We start from the raw sequence: 26,173 nt of genomic DNA on the forward strand, positions 1-26,173 counted from the left end.
AATACCATTCTCTTCTCTAACATACATTTTCTCCCTAGTTCATTTCACTCAGGCCTAGGACCTTAAACACCATCTTTTGGCTAATGAATTCAAACTCTGTATCTCTAACCCTGACCTCTCCAGAGAATTCCTGACTATTTTATCCTATTTGACATCTCAACCTGGATACGTCTCAAACTTTGGTTTAGCCACTACACTCTAGCTTTATGCTGTTCTTTAACAAGCCCTGCTAATCCCTATCTCAGAGCATTTGCACTTGTGTTCCCTTGGCCAAAAACATACTTTCCCCCAAATTTCACACAGTTGTCTCCTTCACATTATTCAACTCTCAGTTTGAAGTTATCTCCTCAGTAAAACTATCTCTAAAAGATCACCCTCTCTAATAGACACCCAGTCACACTACTACATCATCTTGTCTTAATTTTCTGGATAGCTCTTGTTAATAATTGATGTTTTTTTTCTATTTCCTTACTAGAAGTAAAGTTCTATGAGGACAAAAACCTTTTCTGTCATCTTCATCACAAGATTGTCAAAGCACAGAAGTTCAGGGTATATGGATGTGTTCCATATGGATTTGCTTAACATGTGCATGAAGGTTGTTAATTTCAGGTATAATTCCAAATTAGTTTTTCCTCCAACAATGTACTATCAACTACATATACATAAAGGGAGTCTATCATGATGTGAATACAACTATGAAAGATTGTCATCTGCCTTACAAGTGTAGATTGCTAGAATTCTGAAATGCCTTTTCTTATAACCAGTTCAACGATGAAAATATAATACATTAGACAATATATATGTTAAAGTGCAGCTCACTCTTGGACAACACAGGTTTAAACTGAGCAGGTCTGCTTACACATGGATTTTCTTCTACCTCTACCACCCCTGAGATAGCAAGACCAACACCTCTTTTGGTCCTCCTCAGCCTACTCAACATGAAGACAATGAAGATGATGACTTTATGATGATCCACTTCCACCTAATAATTAGCAAATATATTTTTTCTTCCTTATGATTTTCTTAACATTTTTTCTGTAGCTTGCTTTATTATAAGAATATGGTATATCATACATATGACATATGTATGATCAACTGTTTATATTATTAGTAAGGCAGATATTTGGAAGACGGTAATAGGAAAACATGCTCCAAATGATGCATAGCGTACACAATATCCAAGCTGATGTCAGAGAATGAATACCTGGGAATACTGTAAAGCTGCATTCCACGATGACTCTAGAGCAGCTCTCTGATCACGTTGAATTGGTCCTATATTAAATTACCCATAGTTTCACTTACTAAGGACTTGTTAAATCAAAGGAATGAATGACTTTATTAATTCATTAGTATGTGGTAATCCTAAGAAATGTAAGTAACAAAAAGAACAAATCTATGGGTTTTTCCATAGTCAAATTTTAGGAGTAATGAGGTACTAATTTTTAAAGAGCCAAAGCTTTAAAAGCAACTGCCTAGTTTTAGAGATCAAAGATATCAATTATATTATTTTTCAAACTATTTTTCTTGTGATTCTGATGTTTTCCCTTTATTAGCCCATGCTTCTCAGATATCAGGGAAAATTATTCATGCAACTACATCCTATCCAGAAATATTAAGCTTTTTAACTTTGTTTTTAATTTATTTTTAAAATCTAGTTTAAGTTTTCGCTTCCAGTTTATTTATTTATTTTAGCTATATTTGTTTTTCCTGTTTTTCTTTGGCTCCTTAATTTCTGCTTAGCCAAATTATTTAGGTAGTTCTATTATTTTGGAGGGGAAATGAGAGGGATCCCTCATGGCAAGGAACTACAGGCATCCTCTAGGGCCTGAGGGAGGCCTTCAGCGAACAGCTAGCAAAAAGCTAAGCCCTCAGTCAGACGGCTACAAAGAAATTCTGCCAACAACCAGAGTGAGCTTGGAAGCTGATTCTTCCCTAGTCAAGCCTCCAGGTGAGAATTCAACCCATGTGACATCTTCACTACAACCTTTATAATACCCGAGCAGAGCACCCAGCCAAGCCATGACAGCTCCTATCCCACAGAAGCTGAGATAATAAATGTGTGGTTTTAACCTGCTATGTTTATGATAATTTGTTACACAATAAAACAAAACTAATACAGCATCCTAGTGATAAATGTTTTTTTGTTTTTTTTTTTTTGAGACAGAGTCTCACTTTGTTGCCCAGGCTAGAGTGAGTGCCGTGGCATCAGCCTAGCTCACAGCAACCTCAGACTCCTGGGCTTAAGCGATCCTACTGCCTCAGCCTCCCGAGTAGCTGGGACTACAGGCATGAGCCACCATGCCCGGCTAATTTTTTTGTATATATATTTTTAGTTGGCCAGATAATTTCTTTCTATTTTTAGTAGAGACAGGGTCTCACTCTTGCTCAGGCTGGTCTCGAACTCCTGACCTCGAGCGATCCACCCGCCTCGGCCTCCCAGAGCTAGGATTACAGGCGTGAGCCACCGCGCCCGGCCTTTAGTGATAAATGTTATGAGTAAAATTAAGGCAGGCAAAGGAAATAGAGAGTACAGTGGGAGGAGGATACAATTTTAAAAAGGGTTTTTAGAAGAGAGCCTCACTGAGAAGGTGACATTTAAGAAGTTAAGAGAGGGTCTGTGGAAATGGCCCCAGTGAGGCTGGCACAGTGGTGGCGGAAGGGGGGTTTGGGGCACGTGGAGAAGGGGGTTCTTTGGTCAGATTCAGGAATAAGAATGTGAAACAGAGGATATGGCAGCCTAACTATTCACAAGCCTTCATGGGGAATGGTCACGAGGGACAAGGCTTTGCGTTTCAAAGAAAACCAAAGATTCAGCAAAATTATAAGAAATTGCTATGGAGGAAAAAGAAGGCTCAAACATCACAGGAATCCCAATTCAAATATTGATACCCAGATCATCTGAAATATCTCTACTTATCTGAAGAGGAAAGACGCAGGAAGCAACTAAGGAAAGGAGACCAGCCTTTGTTAGAAGAGCAAGTTGACCAGCCTCTGCCTGAAGATCAGTGTAGCTTTGACCAGCCTCAGCCAGAAAAACAATGTGGCAAGACAGTCAAGTCCTCTAATATTCTGAAGAAAAATCAAAAGGAAACATCAAATCAAAAAGCACAAGAGGCCAAGCGCGGTGGCTCATGCCTATAATCCTAACACTCTGGGAGGCCGAGCTGGGTCAGGATTGCTCCAGGTCAGAAGTTCAAGACCAGCCTAAGCAAGAGCGAGACCCCGTCTCTACTAAAAATATAAAGAAATGATCTGGACAGCTAAAAATATATATAGAAAAAAATTAGCCGGGCATGGTGGTACATGCCTGTAGTCCCAGCTACTCAGGAGGCTGAGGCAGAAGAATTGCTTAAGCCCAGGAGTTTGAGGTTGCTGTGAGCTTGACGCCACGGCACTCTAGCCTGGGCAACAGAGTGAGAGTCTGTCTCAAAAAAAAAAAAAAAAAAAAGGCACAAGAATATGAACAGGTACAAGCTAAGCGTGCTGTTAAGAAACAAGAATTTGAGAGGAGAAAACAAGAAAGAGAAGAAGCTCAAAGGCACTACAAAAAGAAAAAAATGGAAGTGTTCAAAATATTGAGTAGAAAGACTAAAAAAGGCCAACCAAACTTAAATTTACAGATGGAGTATCTTCTTCAAAAACTACAACAAAAAAAATAAGTCAGATATTTTTTTCCTTACAGGTTAAAAAAAAAAGAGAGAAAGAAATTAAGGGAAAATGCCATGCAGGACTCTGACAGAAGGAGTTTTATAGGCAGAGGGAACAATAAGCATAAAAACTCTAAGGTGGGAACATGAGTAGCCTGTTTAGGAACAAGAATGAGGCCTAACAGCGTGCAAGGGTAAAAGTAACAGGAGATAAGGTCAAAAAGTGATGCAGGTCCTGATAAATGTGGGGCCTGGTAAGCCATCATGAAGACTTGGGCTTTTGGTAAATGAAATGAGAAACCTTTTTTTGTTTGGTTGGGTTTTTTTAGAGATCGGATTTTGCTGTCACCCAGGCTAGAGTGCAGTGGCACCATCATAGCTCACTGCAGCCTCAAACTCCTGGGCTCAAGTGATCCTCCTGCCTCAGCCTCCTGAGTAGCTGGGACTTCAGGCATGCACCACACCTGGCTCATTTTTTTTTTTTTTTTTTTTTTGGGTAGAGACAGGGTCTTACTATGTTCCCCAGGCTGGTCTCAAAATTCCTGGCCCCAATTGATCCTCTTGCCTCAGCCTCCTAAGTATTTGTGATTACAGGCATGAGCAACCATGCCCAGCTAAATGGGAAACCTTCTGACAGTTTTGGACAGAAGAATGACATGATTTGACTTATATTTTAAAAAGATCACTCCAGCTATTGGTTTAAAAGCAGACTGTACAGGAGGGCAGCAAAAATTGGGAGACCAATTAAAAATGTAATACAATAATACAAATGAAAAATAATGGTGGTTTATAACCAGACTATAACAGTGGAGGTAGTAAAGAAGTGAGCAGACTATGGATATATTCTAAAGGTAGAGCCATCAGGGGGAGTAGACTGAGGAGTTAGGAGAATGGAGATCAGGGAGAGGCAAAAGATACAAATTTAAATATCATCAGCATATAAAAATGGCATTTAAATGGCATTTGAAACCATAATACTAGATGAGATTACCAAGAAAATGAGTATAGTCAGAGGAAAAGTCTAAGAAATAAGCCCTGGGTACTCCAACATGTAACAGTAGGAAATACAGGGTGATACCATCAAGTAAGCAGGGGCAGCCAGAGTTAAAAACAGGCAAAGCACAGAGGACTTTAAGGGCAGTGAAAATACTCTGTACGATACTATAATGATAGATACATGTCATTATAAATTTATCTAAACCCACAGAATATACACACCAAGAGTGAACCCTAAGGTAAGGTACTGACTTTGGGTGATGATATGTCAATGTAGGTTCATCAATTTTAACAAATGTACCTCTCTGGTGTAGGATGTTGATAGTGAGGGAAGCTATGCATGTTGCAGGCAGAGAGTATATGGGACATGGGCTATCTCTGTACTTTCCTCTCAGTTTTGCTATGAACATAAAATTGCTCTAAAGAAAACTGTATTAAAAAAAGAAAAAGAAAATCAAGAGAGTATGCTGTCTCCTGGAAGTCAAGTGGATAAATTGTTTCAAGGTAGAGGAAGTAACCAACCACGTAAAATGCTGATCAGTTAAGTAAAAACTAACCACAGGATTCAGTAATAGGAAGTCTCTGATGACAGTTTCAGAGATGTGGTAGTCAGTAGGCTCAATTAAAAACGGAGAAAAATGTGGGCAGGGAAAAATGGCAGAAGCTGAGAGGAAAAGAGAGGGTTTTGTCATTTTTGTTGTTTGTTTCACTGTGGGCGAGATTAGAGCACATTTGATATGCTATGCTTATTAGTCAGCTTGGGCTGCCATAACAGAATACTGAGTGACTTAAAGAACAGAATCTTATTTCTCACAGTTCTCAAGGCTGACACTCCAAGATTGCGGTCCAAATATGGAGTTCTTGTGAGGGCTTCCTTCCTGGCTTGCAGACTGCTACCTTCTCACTGTGTCCTTAAGGCAAAAGAAGGCAAGCTCTCTAGTGTCTCTGCTTACAAGGGCACGAATCATGAAGGTCCCACCCTTATAACCTCATCTAACCCTAATTAACTCCCAAAGGCCCCATCTTCAAATACTATCACATTGGGGGATAAGGCTTTAATATTTGAATTTCAGGGAGACACATTCAATCTATAACATATGCTAGTATGATGACCTAGTAGAGAAGGGAAAACTGATTTGAAGAGAGAAAGCAATTGCAATAGTGATGTCCCTTAGTAAACGCAAATGAGACCTAGTATATAAGTGAAGGAATTGGCCCTATATAAAAGCACAGACAGTTCATCCACAGCAACACAAGGGAAGGCAGAATATATATAGGCACAGATGCAGGCAGGTAAACAGACATACATAGGAGGCGGGAGGTTATCAAAGTTCTCTTCTGATCGCATCTATCTTCTCAGACAAGAAACCATAAAAAACAAATGCTAAAGCAGGTGACCGGATTGTCTTAAGGGAATCCACCAATACCCAGTGGCACAGAGCTTCTGTTTGAAATATCCATATAGAATAAAGCAGAGTCTCTGCAAGGTGAGAAGTCAAATCAGAAGCACCTACATAAAGCCAAGAAAATCCCTAAAAACTATCCCTAAGTGGAAGGGTGAAATCAGTAAAAAAAAATCCTCTCTGAAAAGGGAAATGGCAAGGAAAAATATCAGTCTGTACCTGGATGAAGTGAAAGAAACAGTTTCCCCCTGGAATTCATAAATGTAAAACAGGCCACATGAGAACCAAACTCACACTCTATGTGTAGCATAACAACTTGCAAGCTGAGAATTTACTCTGAATTGAGAGTGCCTGACAGAAGCTACATAAACCTTTTTTGGAAGAATGCACACTCTACCCAGGCCTCAAAGAATCCCCACAAATACAAGTCCATAAATATTTTCTCAGTCAAATACAAAAGCACTGATTATGGCACTTTGATATCCAACATATCTGGGCTAAAATCCCAGCTTTACCTTTTTATTAATACTAGCTCTTTATTCTAGGGAAGTCCTTAAACTGCCATTTCCTCTTCTGTAGAACAGAAAGAATACTGCCTGTCCCATAAGGCTTTCTGAAGGCATAGTAGCTGGTACCTAATTCTCAATAATTGGTAGTTGTTCTTATAACAGTACTAGTAGTTATTATTCTAACTACAAACTGTTTTACTTAATCATACAAAGTAAAAGCTGTTACCACCAATAAAGAACTCCTCCTGCACCATATACCTCTCCCCTCAAAATAATTGAACCAAACTCTAATCCATTCTCTACACAACCCATGGATCAAATAATGAATAACAATAAAAATTAGGAAAGTTATGTTTAGAATAATAATGAAAATACTACATATTGAAATGTGGAATTAAAGTAACCTTGTAGGATACTACCAAAGCTAACCTTAGAGGGAAATCTATAGTGTTAAATGTATACAATAGAAACAAAAAAGGATGAACATCTACCTAAAAGAGTTTTGTGGAAAAAAAAGTAGAAGGAGAGAACAACTGAACAGAAATCAATAAAACAGAAAAAAAAAACATACAACACAGAGGTTCTACAAAACCAAAAGTCAGTTCTTTGATTTTTGGTAAGATGAATCAAGAAAGAAGGAAAGCATAAATAATTACGATCAAACATGACTAAGAAACCATTACACAGGTATTATAGATATTAAAAAGATAAGGTGTTTTGTACACTTTATGCCAATAAATTTGAAAATTTAGATAAAACTGACAAGTTCTAGATAAGTATAGCTTACCAAAACTGACATAAAAAAGAAACAGAAAATCTGAATAGCCCTATAACTATGTAAAAAACTGAATCCCACAAAAAGACTCCTTCCAAATGGCTTCACCAGAAAATACTTAAGAATAAAAATACACAAATCTTACACAAACTCTTTCATAGTATAAATAAAAGGGAACTTTCCAGCCCATTTTATGGGACCAACATAACATCAACATCAAAATCTGTCGAGAACATTACAAAAAAATGAAAAATTATTGGTCAAATCTCACTCTCATACATAGGTATCATAAATCTTAAACAAAACATAAGCAAACCAAATCCAGAAAGAATAATACATTATAATCAAGTTGGGATTATTCCAGGAACATAAGGTTTAACACTTAAAAATCAGTCCATGTATTTCATCTTACTAAAAGATTAAAAAGAAAAACATAATAATCTCATTAGATTCAGAGAAAGTACTTGCTGAAATTCAACATCACTGGTGATTTTTTAAAAATTCTAGCAAACTACCAATAGAAGGAAACTTCCTTTATCTGAAAAAAAAAATGTGTGTACCACAAACATCTACAGTACAACTTAATGGTGACAATGAAAGGTATCCCTTTGAGATTGGGAACAAGAAAAAGATACCTACTATCACAACTTTCATTCAATACTAATCTAGAGGTCCCAGAGACTGTAGTTAAAAAAAAAAAAAAAAAAAAAAAAAAGGGCGGGGGGGGGGGGCGGGAATTTTGAAACACATGACAGTTAAAAAAGATGAACTAGAGCTCTCATTATTCACAGATAATATAATTATGTACATAGAAAATCCAAAAGGATCTACAGAAGAATTTCTATATACCAGTAACAATTATAAAATAAAATTTATATAATAATGCCATTTATAACAGCATCAAAAATATCAAATACCCAGGAATGAATCTTAAAAAAGATGTTTGGGAGCTCTACATAGAAAATTGTAACATTACTGAGGAAAATAAAAGATCTAACACAATCCAACAGGGCCATACCATGTTCATAGATGGGAAGACTAAATATCTTAAAGATGTCAATTCTCCCCAAACAGACCTATAGAGTCAATGCAATCCCAATCTAAATTGTAAGAGGTTTTCTTTTTGTTTTGTAAACTGTTTGAAGCTTATTCTAAAATTCATATGGAAATGCAAAGGGCTGAGACCAGATAAGATAATCTTAAAGAAGAAAATCAAGATGGAAGGACTTGCTTTACCAGATATCAAGACTTAATTTAAAAGCTATAGCGATTAAAACAGGTGGCATTGGTACAAGGAAAGACCAATGAAGTATAGAAAAGAGCCCAGAAACAGACTCACAGAAATATGGACATTTGATTTTATGACAAAGGTAGTAATATAGAGCAATGGAGAAACAAGAGATTTTTCAATAAATTGCGTACAACTGGAAATCCATGAGGAACAAACTAAACTTGACCTCTTCTTCTTCAAACCATACCTAAAAATTATTTCACATAGATTTTAGACCAGAACATGAAAGATAAAACATAAATGTCCAGACTCTAGACCAGGGGTTCTCAGCCTAAGGTCCTCTGACCCAAAGGTCCTGTGGATAGAATTCAAGATGTAAAAGATACTTTTGCTAAATCATCTGCATCCCATCATGCCTTAGCATTCTGATATGCCAGTTTCAACTGAAAGCATCTATAGCTTTTTGCCTGAGGTTTTCTAGGAATTGGCTCTGAGTGCTAAGAACTGATGCCCAGCCCTCACCTGCCCTCAGCCAATGACTGATTTGTGTGAAGAACATGACTCATGCAAGGAACACTGGCTCTCAGAATACCCAGAGATTTAAACTTGTTAATGCACTTAATACAGGGTATATTACCATGCAGTATACCCTACATTAAGTGCCTTCACATCCCTGCCTCAAATCTAATATATTTCATGTGATCACTCTACATATTAATCACTTACACTAGAATCATTGTCTCAGGATCTGCTTCTGGAGAAACCAAGAAAACTAAGACTTAAAGGTACCTTGAATTTGAATGGGGAAAAAAATCACTTCTCTATTTTCATAACTGCTAATTGAAAGAAACACTTCAACAAAGTAATATTAGCAGCAGTACATACGACTTTGTATCTAACAGAAATTACAGATGTTTTCATATTACATGACAGTTGCTGCATATCACAAAATAATTTTTATATTCATCTCTACTTCGAAATTGTTAGTTCTTGGAACCGCTACTAAACTGTACATGATTGCAGCCTTCCTGTCTATAATGTTGTACAGTCTTCCTGTCTATAATGTTCATGCAACTATTGAGCAACTACCTCTGTGCCAAATAATTATTCAGCCACATAACAGTAAAGTTGAATGCTCTTACAACTTGACATTAACTCAAAAAGCCTCATGTGGATTGTGTTGCTCTTGGAAAGTCCATTCTCACCTTGTAAAGTGAGATACGGAAGTTTAATTCCATATACAATAGTTAAATACAATTAAACTTGCCCATATTTTAACTATAATTTTTTGTTACTAATTGCATTAATTAAAAAGTACATGTCTATTATCACAAATTTATTTTTTAATATCTTGAAGCTGTATTTCAATAATTTATTTTCCTTTGTAATGCTATGCATTTTATTTTATGCTTTTAAAAACATACTGTGAAGAAGGTTATAGGCTTCACTAGATTTCAGAAGGGATTCACAGCATAAAAAAACTTTAAGCAACTCTGGTCTAGATCATATGATATTGGAAAATCTTCAGAATCTCAGAGTAGTAAAAACTTATTAAGTACGACTAAGAAAGCACAATCCTAAATGAAAAAATTGATATTAAAGTTAAATATATCTAGTCATCAAAAGAATGCCATTAAGAGAGTGAATGAGCAAGTAATAGACTGGAAAAAGTTCTTTGCAAAACACGTAACTGACAAAGAGCTCCTATTCAGAATAAAGAACTCCTGCAAATCAATAAGAAAGACCAATAACCATTTAAAAGCTGGATAACGGAATTGCCCAGTTATTTTCTTCTGCCTCAGCCATCCAAATACCCAATAAACATACGAAAACGGATTTAACTTCATTAATAATCAGGGAAATACACATTAAAACTACAATGAGGTGGCACTCAGCATCTACCAAAATTTACAGAAGTTTAAAGTCTGACTGTATCAGTGTTGACTAGGAGCAACAGGAACCACTGTATACTATTACTCAGAGTGCAAATGAGTATATTAACTTTAGAAAACTGGCATAATCTACTAAGATAAAAGATACATATAATCTTATGCCAACAATTCTACTACTATGTATAGTAGTAGTAGAATCCATAAGAAATCCATATAAGTGCCTAATAGACATGTACATTCACTGCAGCATTATCTAAAACATGTCAGAAACAGCATGGTAGGCCTGGCTTGGTGGCTCACACCTGTAATCCTAGCACTCTAGGAAGCTGAGGCGGGAGGCTTGTTTGAGCTCAGGAATTCAAGACCAGCCTGAGCAAAAGCGAGACCCCGTCTCTACCAAAAATAGAAAAATTAGCCGGGTGTGGTAGAGCCCACCTGTAGTCCCTGCTCCTCAGGAGGCTGAGGCAGAAGGATCGCTTGAGCCCAGAAATCTGAGGTTACAGTGAGCTACGATGACACCACTGCAATCCACCCAAGGGTGACAGACTGAGACTGTCTCAAAAAAAAAAAGAAAAAAGAAATGGCGTGGCAGATCAATGGAAAAGAACAGTACTGAGACAATATCCACTTGGATTAAGGACTTAATTATAAGAGATTAAAATGTTAAGATTGTAGAAGAAAATAAAAAAGAATGTTTTAATAGCATCAGAATAAGAAAGAGTTTCCTCAATAAGATCCAAACTACATTTAACCCACCATATACTGTCGATATGTTTTAAGTCTATATCCCTTAACAATAGATACTGAAACAGTTACAGATGAATGACATCAGGTATATAAGCCAAAATGAAACAACTGGGAGTAGGGTGGTACAGATGAAATAAGACTGGATGGGTAGTAACTGTTGAAGCCGGGTGATGGGTACACAGGAGTTCATTATACTTTTCTCTGTACTTAAAAAAAATTAATTTTTTTTAATTTAAGGCATCATAAGGAAAGGAGAAAGAAAGCCACAACTAAGAAAAGATATTTGCAACACATATAACTGACAAGAGACTACGATCAAAATATATAAAGAATTCCCTCAAATCAAAAAGAAACATAAAACAAAACAGCAAGGGCCCATAAATAAAGGAAAAGATACTCTTATCCAATAGTAATGAAGAAAATGTAACTAAAGCCACACTATCATTAGAATACAGTATTGTAAGAATATAGTGCCATCATAACATTCATGTACTGCTGGTGGAGGTGTAAACTGGGTAAAAAAACTTTTAAAAACAATTTAGAATTATTTCATAATAGTAAAAATGCACAATTCACTCTTAAATATGTATCCAAATTTTGCCCAGGTGCACCAAGAGAGATACACCAACATTAACTGTATCATTATGAAACCAAAAACCTTTATTAAAAAAATTTATCACCAAGAGAATGGATAAATTGCAGTATATTCATATAATGAAATATTACACACCAGGAAGGATGAACAAACTACAGCATCAACATAGATGACTCTCACAAATATAAAGTTGAGTATAAAAAATAAGTCATAAAAAACTCACAAACTCCTATAATTTTAAAACTATGGAAAACTAAATATTATATTATTTGGGAACTTATACATGTGAAAATATTTTTTAAAGCAATGAAACAATAAATATAAAATGCAGGATTCTGGTTGCCTGGAGTGGGAGGGGACAGAAGAAATGCAAAGAAGAAGATAAAGTTCCCATTAGTTTTATGTTCTTTGTCTCAAGTTGAGTAGCAGGGTACATGAGTATCTGTTTATTTATTACATATGTTTTATATATACATCTTATAAAATATTTTATAATTTAAAAAGACACGTTCAGAGGATAAGGAAAAAAACTTTTGGAAATTAAAGTGTGACAGCAGGAAAATTTAGTTCAAAGTTAGAACTGAAAAATCTTCCAGAAATTAAACAAAAGGATGAAGAGATAGAAAATAGGAGAGGGGAACGTAGTAAGTTAGAGAATTAGTGTAAAAGTACTCAACACCTGAATAAGATTTAGAAAGAGGAGGAAATAACACAAAAGAAATAGTATTAATATAAAATAATATCCCAGAACTGAAAGACATGAGTTTTCAGATTGAACAGGTCCACCAAATAGTCTGCACAAAAAAAATCTTTATCCCTTAGAAATAGATACCACAGACATCATCATGAAATTTCAGAATGCTAGGGATTAGGAGGGAATCCTTACAAAATCTCTATAGGTGGAGATGAGGAGAGTGTGGTCATACTGGCACTGTACCTCTCAACAGCAACATATTGCTAGAAGGCAATAAAACTATGACTTTAAAAATCCTGAGGGTTTAGAGACTATTTTATCTGATACACAGTTGTCCCTTAGTATACATGAAGGATTGGTTCCAAAACCTACCATGTATACCAAAATCTTCACATACTCGAGTCCCACAGTCAGCCCTGTGAACTCATGTATACAAAAAACTGACCCTTTGTATGAGGTTTCATATCTGTAAACACTGTATTTTCAATCCACATTTGGTTGAAAAAAATCCATACACAAGTGGACCTGCACAGTTCAAACCCAGATTATTCAAGGGTCAACTGTATATCTACATTTGCTCACTTTTGGTTTCGTTGCAAGGAGTTGCCTTTTTCCAATCCTTCACTTTCAATCTATGTGTGTCTTTACAGGTGAGATGAGTTTCTTGTAGACAGGACATATAGGTCATGTTTTTTATCCACTGAGCCATCTATATCTTTTAAGTGTGGAATATAATTCATTTACATCCAAGGTTATTATCACTAGGTGAGGATTTATTCCTGTCATTTTGTTATTTCTTGGTTTTGTCTATCCTTTGTTCCTTTCTTCCTCTCTTATTGTTTATCATTGCAGTTTGATAATTTTCTATAGCAGTAAAGTTTGACTCCATTCTCTTTCTCATTTGTATATATGTTCTACCACTGAGTTTTATACTTTCATACGTTTTCATGATTATAGGTATCATCCTTTTGCTTCCAGATTTAGGACTCCCTTAAGCATTTCTTGTAGGGCCAGTCTAGAGGTAATGAATTCCCTCAATTGTTGCGTATCTTGGAATGACTTTATTTCCCCTTCCTTTCTAAAGGCTAGCTTTGTTGGGTATAGTATTCTTGGCTGACAGTTTTCTTCTTTCAGTACTTTGAATTATGATCCCATTCTCTCCTGGCCTATAAGGCTTCTGCTGAGAAATCTGCTATTAGCCTGATGGTAATGTCCTTATATGGAGCTTGACACTTTATTAGAATTCTCTTTTTGTCTTTGACTTTGACTTTTTGCCTAGACAGTTTGACTACCTTAGAGAAGACCATTTTGGATTGAATCTATTCGGGGATCTTTGAGCTTCTTGTATTTAGATGTCTGTATCTCTCACAAGACTCAATAATTTTGCAGCTATTAAGTTTCCTATGCCTTTGCCCATCTCTTCTCCTTCCGAAACACCTGAAATTCAAATATTTGGTTGCTTGATGGTGTCCCATATGTCATGTCGGCTTTAATTTTTTTTCTCTGCCTGACTGGGTTGTTTCAAAAGATCTGGCTTCAAGTTCAGAAATTCTTTCTTCTGCTTGATCTAGTCTACTGTTGAAGCTGTTGATTGTATTTTTTACTTCATTCACTGAATTCTTCAGTTACAGGATTTCTGTTTGGTTCTTTTTTATGATATCTTTTTGTTGAATTTCTCATTCAGATCATAAATTGTTTTCCTGACTTCTTTGTATTTCTTATCTGTGTTCTCTTGTATCTCACTGGTTTTCTTTAATATCATTATTTTGAATTCTCTTTCAGGAATCTCATAGCTTTTCTTTTTGTTGGGATCTGTTACTGGAGAATTATTGTGTTCCTTTGGAGTTGTCAGGTTTCCTTGTTATGTTTCTTATGTCTCTACATTGATACCTGCACCTCTGGTGTAACAGTCACTTCTTCCAATTTTATGGAATGGCTTCCATAGGGAAAGACTTTCTGTACAGATTTATCTATAGTGTTCGTTGGGTAGCATGCTGTTTTTTATTCTGGGTGGGCACAGTTATGTAGTCTCCATACAATTTCTTCACCTGTAATCAGTGTCAGTGGTGTCTGTGAGTTCCTCAGTGGCTTAGGCTGCAGTTACTAGTAGAGGATGTAGCAAGGCTTTGCTTGGCACAAGGACACCATGCAGACCAGTTCTCGGGCATAACTGGTGGTGAAAGCAGGCTAGGCGTGCCAGTCCTCAGGTCCCCAGGCAGTATATGTGGGTGCCAGTGGTGGTGGGTCTAAGCAAACCAGTCCTTGGGCCTTTAGGCAGCTTACTTGAGAGCTGGTGGTGGCAACAGCAGTTATGGAAAACAGTATAGAGTTTTCGTGAAAAAACCAAAAATAGAACTACCATGCAATACAGCAATTCCACTACTTGGTGTTTATGCATAGAAAAGCAAATCAGTATATCAAAGAGATACCTCCACCCCCATGTTTACTGGAGCACTATTCACAATATCGAAGATATGGAATCAACCTAAATGTCCATCAACGAATCAATGGATAAAGAAAATGTAATACATACACATAATGGAATACTACTCATCCATAAAACAAGAATGAAATCCTGTCATTCACAACAACTTGGATGGAACTGGACATCATTATGTTAAATGAAATAAGCCAGGCACAGAAAGACAAATATCACATGTTCTCACTCATATGTGGGAGCACTAAAAAATTTGATCTTGTAGAGCTAGAAAGTAGAATAATGGTTACGGGGGGAGCAACGAAGAGAGGTTGTTTAATGGGTACAAACATATAGTTAGACAAAATTAATAAGTTCTAGTGTTCAATAACATAGTAAGGAGACTATAGTTAATAGTAACTTATTGTTTATTTCAAAATAGTTAGAAGACTTGAAATGTTCCCAACACACAAAAAAAGATAAATGTGTGAGATGATGGATATCCCAAATACCCTGATTTGATCATTATACATTGTATGCATGTATCAAAATATCACATGTACCCTATATATATGTACAATTATATATCAATAAAAAATAAATTTTGAAAAAAATTCTGAGAGACAATGATTTTCAACCCAATTCTATACCCAGGAAAATCAAGCAGAAGAGCAGAAGAAAAAATTTTTCAGATATGTAAGGCCTCAAAAATGTTCTTTCCTATTCACCTTTTCTCAGGAACCTACTGGAAGATACCTCCATCAAAACAAGTAAAGAAGAAGATAAATGATTCCAAGAAATAGGGAATTTGATAAAGGAGAGAGGCAAAGAGTATTTCCTGAGGTTGGTAAAAGAAAATCCCAAAGTGATAGCTCTGCTATTTTAGACTGGGAGAGCAATTATGCTAGATTGGAGCAAAGAGAACACATCACACATTTCCAGGATACCTCCTATGTGGGATTAAACTGAGAGAAGATTCAAAGTCTATTAGCAGTTGTGGGGATAAATTAGTATATAGAGAAGCATAAACAGTAAAACAAAGTAATTATTACCTCCAAAGCAATTACTGATTATGAAGAATATTTTATACAATCTTAATAATGTGAACAGTAAGACTGATTTACTCCAAATCATGAGATACCGACATCAGGAAACAAGGAGGAAGTGAAGTGAATATGTGTACATGTCAAATGTGGAGATGGGGTTGGAGACATCAACTTGAGAGCTAAAGTCTCAGCTTCCATAGGAGGAAGGCAAGAAATAATACATAGAACTAGGGGGAAAAAAATAAGGAAACAAGAACACCTGCAAGTTATTAGGAACATGGACAGAAATATCAAAATATTCCACTTGACAAATAACCACCTCCCGGACACAGGAATTAAGAGTGGGAATAACAAGGCACGGAGTGCTTCTTTTCATTGTGAATCCAGCAGTGCTATTTTACTTTTTAAATTATGCATTTATGCTATCTTTAAACACAAAACTTAATTTTAAAAAATGTAAGTGAGCTGAGGTCAATTAAGAGTAATAATAATGGGCATTATTTCCCAAGTGCCTACTACCTATGGAGAACATACCAGGTCTTTTACTAACGCTAATTACCATTCCTCAAGCCAGGTTTACAGAGAATTATCCCACTTTTACAGATGAGAAAACTGAAAATGAATAAGGAACATTTTTTAATTGTTTTATTTGTTTCTTTTGTTTGTTTTTTGCTTGGTCCTTTACCTTTCCAGCAGTAGCAAAATATTCACCATCAGGAGACCATTCCATCAAATGTACAGATACTGAGGTTCTAAAAAAGACAAATTTAAACAGTTAGCGTTTTTTAAGTCTGGTACACTGTATTCATAAATAGTCAAGATGAGAGTTTTCATAACATTAAAGTCACAATCCTCAGAACAAGAGAGTTTCTGCCTCCCTAAAAATGTAAATAAAATATTTCACCTCGCTAAAAGCATAAATTAATTAAAACAAATCCGACATTGACTTTGGGAAACGAACAATGTAAGTAACATGCATACAGTGTATTTCCACCTACATGTCCCACCAACATCCTAAATATAACACGTTAAAAGCTGTGCTCACCATCTTCCCTGGCTAATTGGTCCCCTTCACATAATCTATATTAATGTTAATGGTACAGCCATCCTTCCGCTTGAAAGAGTGGCTGGCAATTTTCACCACATCTTCCCCTTCCTCATCCGTATCTCAATACATTAATGAGTAATTCTTATGTGCCAACCCTGTCAACTCAACTCCTGGGGCTAGAACTATGAAAATATTTTTGTCCTTTTTTTTAAAAGAATTAACTGTAGCAGAGATTAAAGAATGACATTATAAATGGGTTTTAGTTAGAAAAAGTCTACTTTCTAGGCTTCTAAATGCAATGGTACCATGAAAAAATAAAGATCTTTGTGAAAGGGAACATTTTAGAAAGCATTTGTTTTTAATTAATGAATACAGCACAGAGTTAGACACTAACTTGCACTGCCAGATGCACTTCCAATCATTTAAAACAGGAATTTTATTATCAATTTCTTCCTCCTCTTCCAGAATATCACCTCCTGGAGGAGCCCACAACTGCACAGACTCAGTTGCTGTCAATAATCTGTTATCTGAAAATTAAAGAATGTTCTGATGAATAAGCAAGGATTATCTCAGGAAAGAAATGCACATGGGCTTCTGTTTAGATCTGTAATTCTGTCAGTTAAAAATGCTTCTCTAGAAGAAGAAGAAAAAAAGAATCCTCTAGAAAGAAAGAGTAGTTCTTAAGGAAGACTTGAGAACAAAAAACTTACTGGCAAAGAACTATTGTGTACCTAGCAAGTCTTTAAAAAAAGTAACAGCAAAAGTAGAATTAAAAAAACCCCTAAAACTCTGGTATTTATATAATATAAAATGTTTTCAGGATATAAGGCACAACTACAAATTAATGAAATTTGTATAAAAATAATCCTCATTAATTGTGAATGGAAAAAGAGACAAGAGTCATTATCATTAAAGGTTTCTAATCTTTCAAAAGCAAAGACAGTAATTTTTTGAAATACAAATGATAAAACAAGGTGGAGTGTTTTGGGTCTCTGTTTTATTTACAGTTTAAGTAAAGAACATGTTAACTAACAAATCATCACTCTTTCTTGAAATAAAACATTCAAAAGCAGGGTGAAAAAAACCATAGAACTAATAATAAATTAAGCATTGTACAAAGTAGTATATACCAAGAAGAAAAAAGTATGCTCACTCATCAACAAAAAGAAAATATAATACTGATCATTTTTTCTTATTATGGGAGACTATATCACATTGTAATCATCATACATTTAAAACAAATATTTAATTTAAACAATTTCTTAATATAATTGCTAAATACCTTGAGGGTCCCATGCTAAGTTGTATGTCACAGAACTCAAAAAAAACTGCCCAGTTTTAAGCCACTGACATTTGAGTTGCTGAAACATGTAGAGGAAAAAAAAAAGAAAAAGATATGTTTTTAAAATAATATCCAAAAACACTACCACATGATCATTTTAACTTAAGACTTTATGATCTGAAACAAAGATACAAGTGTTTCACTATTATTTTCATATACTGTTTTTAACACAACTTTCAATGGTTCCACTAGTATTTATTCTACCATACGGAACTCCTTGATATGCCCAAAGTTTGTTCTCTCATGCTTCATTCCATGTCTATATATACATTCTTATATTTAGAATATCCTTTGCCTCACTTCTCCATCTGCAAACTCCTATGCTCCCATTAAGATTGGCTAAATAATCACCTCTACTGTGAAGCCTTCTCTGACTTCCTGGAAGCACCCATAGCACTTTTACATTCTGCCATTGTAACACTTATCACATAGAATTTTTTTTTCTTATTTTTTTTAAAAAAAGAGACAGGGTCTCACTCTTGCTCAGGCTGGTCTCGAACTCCTGACCTCAAGCAATCCTCTCACCTCGGCCTCCCAAACTGCCAGGATTACAGGCGTGAGCCACCACACCTGGCCCACATAGAACTATTATTTGTTTACATGTCTGACTCTCCTATTAAATTACAACTCTTAAAAGGCAGAAACTATGTCATAATAATCTTTATTATCTTCAGCGTTTGTAATGACTGGTACATAGATGTTTAATAAATATTTATTAAAACAAAATAAATGCACATTAGAAAGAAATGTAAATTATCATGATCCCATGACTCAATGTCTAAAAGAAAACTAGGTATCTCCCAAAAAGTCAACAGATGTGAACTATATTATATACTCTACAAACTTCATCTATATTATATTTGAATAACTTCCATTCTTTTTAATATTTTATTCTAAAAGCTGATTTAAAGTTTAAAAGTCAAAGACCTTTGCCACAAAATACAGTAAACAAAAGTTTACATATTTCTTTGTAGCACATAAACATAAAATGTCTTTTGGTGAAAGCATAGTGCAATGTAAAGCCATGTTACCTTAAGCAAATTATATATTAATTGATGAACAAATAATTTTTAAGATGGCAATACCCTTCCTCTTTACAATATTTTTAAAATATTTAACAATTAAATAATTTATGCAAGGTTTCTTGAAAACTTAGAGGCAGAATTTTAAAATACAACTGCAAAACCTGCATTTCATTATCCAAAAATAATTTTATATTTCATAATCAGGGAAAATTTTTTTTAAACTCTACCACTGCTGACCAAACAACAGTTACAACAGTAGTTTAAATACTGCTCAACAAATCTATTTTAGTGTATTAATAATAATTAAATAATTCCCAAATTATAGACAACCTTTTTATTTGTTTGTTTGAGACAGAGTCTCACTCTGTTGTCCGGGCTACAGTGCCGTGGCGTCAGCCTAGCTCACAGCAACCTCAGACTCCTGGGTTCAAGTGATCCTCCTGTTTCAGCCTCCCGAGTAGCTGGGTCTATAGGCACATGCCACCACGCCCGGCTAACTTTTGCTATTTTTAGTAGAGACAGGGTCTCACTGTTGCTCAAGCTGGTCTCTAATTCCTGAGCTCAAGCAATCCTCCCACCTCGGCCTCCCAGAGTGTTAGCATTACAAGTGTGAGCCACCACATCCAGCCTACAGACAACCTTAATATTCTTTGATTTAGTGTTCCTCAGAGCATAATCTGTGGACCAACTATTTAGCAGAAATCTGGGGAATGGGGCCTGGGAATCTGAATATTTAGTATGTGTTCTAGGTGACTCTTAAGTCCAAAATTTGATCTCTATTTCATAATACTATTATGAAATATATTAATATTTAATATATAAATACATTTCTAATATTAAGACTAACATTTTAATTTATACTTTTTTTGGAAATGTAAAAAAAATATTCAAATATACACATTAATGAAAAAATACCAAAACCACTTGTTTTAATCCATTTTATTCAAAAGTATACTCAAAAAATTACTTATAAATATACACCCTTGGCATTCAGATTTAGCATTTGCCCTTTTGTTTATTTGTGAGTGATGGTGGAGTTCTAACGCATGTAATAATTTTAAAGGGGTTGATAATTCCAACCATATTGGATTTTCTGAATATTAAGATAAAATATAACACCCAATATGAATCTGGACAGTTCTCAATGTGGTATGTTTGACCACTTATCTGAGATGTGAGCTTATCTAAACTCCTAACTCCTTCATTCAACAACTATTTAGAAGTACCTACTATGTTCCAGATACTGTTCTAAGTACTTGGGATTGATCAGTGAAAAAAGAAACAAAGCTTCCTACCCTCATGGAGCTTACATTGTAAATAATAAACAATACATAAATAAACAAGATAAGTGTTATGGAAAAAATTTTTAAATGGAAGGGTAAGGGGAGTAGAAGTTGCAATTTTTAAAAGGATAGTCAAGGTAAAACCTCATTGAGAAGGTATTACTGAGCAAAGACCTAAAGGATCTGTGGCAGCTAACCTTGCCTTGGAGGTATCTGGAGGAAGAACATTACAAAGAGAACCAATGCAAAGGCTCTAAGAGGGAAAGTAACTGAGAAACAGTAAAAATGCCAGTGTGGCTGGAGTGGAACCAGAGAGGACAAAATAGTAGAAGATGAACTCTAGTGGTAGTAGGCATGGTGCTGGGGAGAAGTCTTTTTATCTGAGAGAAATATGGAGCCATTACAGAGTTTCAAGCAGAGAAGCGTCATGATCTGCTCTATTGAGAAGAGGCATGGCAGTAGACTGAGAATAGGAAATCAGCTATCAGTTATAGATTAGTAATCTAAGCAAGAAATAAAGTAATTCAAACTAGGGTTTTCGTTAACACAGTTAATCTCAATTAGCAATATTCTAGAAACATGAGTTTCTAAAAGGTCTGGGGATATATCCCTAATGAATGAAAAGGATCAGTCCAACTTTACAGTGATATTCCAGCACACTTTCAGCTACTAAGTTTTATTACTAAGTTTTATTACTATCAACTGGACTCTAAAATTAACTAGATATTAAAAATGTTCTACTATCAGTTAATACTTACACAGTTTCTCTTATGAGAATTTATGCCCAAAGGCTCAAAAATACAAACAGCATTACCATATGAAGCTGCAATCTAAAAAAGAATAAACACAGCATTAATATTTAGAAGGTAAAATAAAGATAACCTCCTTTTCACAATAATGTATAAACTAATTACATAAATACGATCCCAATACTGTATTAACGGTTTCTTTCCTTCCATAAATGTAACTGGAAGTGTATTAGAGTTGAATCTCTTCTCACTATACAATGTACACATATAACACAATTCAACTTGTATCCCCAAATCTATTAAAATAAAAAAAAAAGCAAAAGCCAAAAAAATACAGCAATAAAAGGCAAAAAAGTCTTTTTGTTATCAAAAAATTCAGCAGGCATAAGAATTTCATTTTTAATATAAAAATAACTTTATTAACAAAAATACACTTCATTGGCATATCTCTTTGTTAGAAACTTTATAATCCAGTGAAAATAATATAAAAACCATGAAAAATAGAGAAAGACATAAAATAATATTAGTAACAGGTCTTAAAGATACATCAAATAAAACAGATTAATCATACCATCAAACAGAAAAACCCAGTTGGGAAACCATCTAGAAGCAGGAATAGAAAAAATGGACTAAGGAGAAATCAGGAAGTCATTCCCTGCACCTGGGGGGAAAAGAGCTGATACAGACATCTCCAGAGGACTTAAGCTAGGGAATGGGGGACCAGGAGGATTTTGTTTCAGGTCACATACCTGATAAGAAGAGACATAAATCCCTCTGTTCCTAGAAGCTACCAGAGCCTGTTTTCCAATAATTTCTTGGATGCCAGTTCCCAGTTCATCCTCCTCTTGCAAGAGGGTAATCAACCACACGGGACAGACCAAAAACCATACCTTCTGGTAACCTCTGTATACCAATTAACCTAATAAAACTAAATTAGGTATATATTCTTTTAAAGCCTGCCAAAAAGGTCTACTGTGATTTTAAGGCACTCTAATGCCAAAAAGTGATTTATAACTATTGCCTAATACCTAACATTCTTTCTAAGAGAAAAAAAACTTTTAATCCACAATGGTAGTGGGGAAGCTACTTCAAATAACACTTAGGCAAAAAGTATTGTGAATGACCCCATTCAACATGTTAATGAATGAATGAATGTTTATAACAGACTAACACAAAGTCACAAACATGAAAGTTATCGCCACAAAGATTGGGGATAAAGGGTCTAAAAGGAGAGGCAATAAAGACAATAAAGATGTCCAATTTTGCCTTCTTTACATTAAACCTGGTAAGGAAAAGTAGAAACACAAGTTGCTCTGCTTCCCATGGTTATGAATACCAATGTCTTAGGTATCTTAAAAAAAAAAAAACAACTTTATTCTCAGAGAATGGGTTCATTGTGATTATCACCAGGACTTAAGCTATTTATTAAATTCACCTCTGACAACTATCATACAAGTGTAGACAGGCTACCTTGCTTGGCCTAGAGAGAAGAGCAATGAAAAATTAATGAGAGAAATCTGACACTCTTAGTGTTTTCTAAAATAAGTGTAAGCAATTCTTAGGGGGGAAAAAAATCTGAAAAAAAATCAGAAAAGCAAGAAACGAATATCAGGAAACACCAGAAAACCCCATATTTCAATACGGGAGTCAAGTGTATCTATCACTGGATGGTAAAGTACTGGGACATATACACAAATATTAAGGCTTGATACGGGCAGTAGAATGGGGCAGGAGAAATGGTATAATAATCATGATTTATCATTCAGTATAAATTTGCATGATTACTATTTATCACCATGAATATTCTGATTTAACATATCCTTCATAAAATTTGTTACCCAATGAAGAACAATTTCTAGAACACTAAGATTACTTAAATTATTACAATTATTATAGGTAAAAATCTCATTTCTATATTCTTGTAGAGACATTCAACTCTGCTACATGATATTGGCCTTACTGAATTGCTAGAGTATACAGCAAATATGCTATATTTACTTTATATGCAACCAAAATTTGACACATGCTTGAAAATTTGAGGGAGAGGTACGTAAGATGAAATTTTAACTATTTCAAAATAAACTCTCTGTTTTAAAGTCTGAATGAATAAACTGTAAGATTCTTCACTCAACAAACTTTTATTGAATTAACAGACTTTACAAAGCACCTGCTATATGGCAAGCATTATATTAGACATTAACAATTTGCTAAACTTCTTAATAAAAATTTGATTATATGTGGGGGAGATAAGGGGTACTAGGTATAGAAGATAAAAGTTTATTTCTACTCTACTGGCTTAATGGCTGCTAGAATTAACAATTGGCAAAATATCAGTACACATAGGATTGTAAGGCCTACAGATCTCTGAAGACCTACCTAACAATTATCAGATTTTCAACCTAATGGCACTTTACAATTTATATACAACCTATCACTTTACAACTCCTATCAATAGCCAACTAAGCAAGGTATATTAATAAGAAACTATAGGCAAGCCTTGCATAAAAGGATAAGAATATTGAGATTATTAAACACATTTAAAAATGACATTTAATAAAGTAATTAAATCCCTTACTCTTCCATGTTGGTTAGAACACTCCACACAGCTGACTTGGATGTTTCCATGCTTAGCACCAGGAATGATCTGCACACATTCAAAATCATTTGCCAAAATAACAATATCACAGCCTGATCCATATGCCTAAAAAGAAAAGTTTTATGATATGTAAGATACATAACTTTTAAAATATTATTATATAATATTTTATCTTAGATTGTATTGCCATTGTAAAGTATACCTTGCACATTTTACAAAATAGTTAATATAAGAATATCTGTTTCCAAATAAGAACATTAAAAATCACATTAAAAAACTGATGCTATTTCACGCATTATCCTTCAACAACTATTACCAATAGGAAAAAGGTTCTTCCAGTTCTTAAACACTGCAGCCTCTATCCCTGCAAGTCATAAATCATTCTGTTTAAAGTTTCCCTCCAAAGCTCATCTCAGTAAACCCTAAAGTATAAAAGCTCCATCTGAAAATAATAAGACACTGAAGACTGCAACTATATTCCCAGCGTTCAAACCAGGCTTAAGAAAGATCAAGACAGAAATCAGCAATGCATTTTCCAACACAATTCCACATGAGTTACAGAGATAGTTAAATAGACGTGAACACCCAAGGAAGAATTGTATGCACGAAGGCAAGGGCTAAACTTAAACTCATCAATTGCTCAAGTGTATCCATGATACAGTCTGCCTCCACATGCCCCCCCACCCCACCAGTCCCAACTTCACCAGGTATGAGGGAGAAAGGAAACCAACCTGAAGTGGTTTTACCAAAAAAAAAAAAAAAAAAGGTTAAATAAAATAAAAAATAAACTAATTTGTACAAAATATTGGGCAAATGTCCCTGTATGGTCTGGAAAATAAACTATAACACGGAATGAAATTGTTGGAAAATTCCCTTGCTCATCTGAAATGAGTAAAGCCACACATTTCTTCCTATTGCCACACTTCCTGGTGTATGCTATTCCTGTTTTGCAACTTTGTGAATTTTATGATGACAAAAGGGGCAGAGGGTGGAACATTTTTCTTTTTCTTCCAAAGTCTAATTGTGATTAAATATTATTAATAAAAACAACCTAACAACCTAATTCTCAACTTAAAAAAACCCCATTATGTCACCCAAAGACTCTTCATAAGAAAGGAAAGAAAGAAAGGAAAGAAAGAAAGGAAAGAAAGAAAGGAAAGAAAGGAAAGAAAGGAAAGAAAGAAAGGAAAGAAAGGAAAGAAAGAAAGAAAGAAAGAAAGAACCAAAAAAGCCCCATTAAAGGCAACATAAACATAAAATTTATGAGGTGGTGTTTTCCCTATTATTTCCACACCCTTAAGCAATGTAGTCACGTCCTACAAAATAGAGATATCCAAAAGCCAAGACTGGCACATGAAGACATCTAAATTATTGAACTATGCCTTGAAGAAGTCCACATATGGCTGCTAATGAAAGAGGGAAATGAAGATAAAGACCAGATAGGAAGACAAGCATTGCTAAACATAGGTTACTAAAACTTCCACTGTTCCTTCTCACTACTGCACTTGACTGGTCTTAAAAAAAAAAAAAAAGTCCACTGTTATCAAAATCCTGTTGTAACTACTATAAACCATCTTCAACCCATGTGTTTACAAATATCAAAAAGTTTCCCAAGGGAAAGCAAAGATAGAATTTTAAGCAAGGGAAATATGGAGAAAATCATTCACAGGAGGAAATGATCACTTATATTCTTATAGGCAAGGCAGACTTACTATACCATGCATTCAGGAAAGCTAAACGGAAAGAAAATATTGAGTATATGCAGAAGAAATGTTTGTGTCACCACACTAATCTTTAAAATTATATTACTAACCTAACAAAAATAATCTTATCCTTGAATGACATTTCACAATTTCCAAAGTGCCTTATATCATTATCTCAGCAAAGTGGATTGATGGAAAAAGCATAGATTTTATCTAGTTTGAAATCACACATGCGGAGTTTCAGTTCTGGTTATGCCATACTGTGCTATCTTAAATAAGTTACTTAAGATCCCTGAACATTTCCTTATGGTAAAATAGAAAAAATAATATTTATCTCTTAGGATAATTGTGAAAATCAAAATAGAAAATCTATTTGCATAATACTTAACCCACATCACTTATTTAAGAAACAGAACAGTGCACCATGTCTCAGGCCTGGGTTAGGGACTAGAAATACAAAACCACAAGATGTGGTC

The 26,173-nt window shown here is 35.0% G+C and overlaps 1 protein-coding gene and 1 pseudogene across 4 annotated transcripts in view; one reads left to right on the top strand and one right to left on the bottom strand.

Annotated features, from left to right (window-relative positions):
- Positions 1-26,173, bottom strand: part of DMXL2 (Dmx like 2) — a 145,399-nt gene that overhangs the window by 96,516 nt on the left and 22,710 nt on the right. For all 4 annotated transcript variants that reach the window (XM_045529243.1, XM_045529227.1, XM_045529233.1 and 1 more), the window contains exons 2-6: positions 23,974-24,099; positions 21,408-21,479; positions 18,282-18,360; positions 17,394-17,526; positions 16,637-16,703 (exon numbers count right to left, since the gene is read on the bottom strand). In XM_045529243.1, the coding sequence (XP_045385199.1) occupies positions 16,637-16,703; positions 17,394-17,526; positions 18,282-18,360; positions 21,408-21,479; positions 23,974-24,099 (477 nt within the window). The remainder of the gene's footprint in view (positions 1-16,636; positions 16,704-17,393; positions 17,527-18,281; positions 18,361-21,407; positions 21,480-23,973; positions 24,100-26,173) is intronic.
- Positions 2,624-3,659, top strand: LOC123642978 (annotated as a pseudogene).

Source organism: Lemur catta, chromosome 1 (genome assembly GCF_020740605.2).
Source record: "Lemur catta isolate mLemCat1 chromosome 1, mLemCat1.pri, whole genome shotgun sequence".
Classification (NCBI taxonomy): Eukaryota; Metazoa; Chordata; class Mammalia; order Primates; family Lemuridae; genus Lemur; species Lemur catta.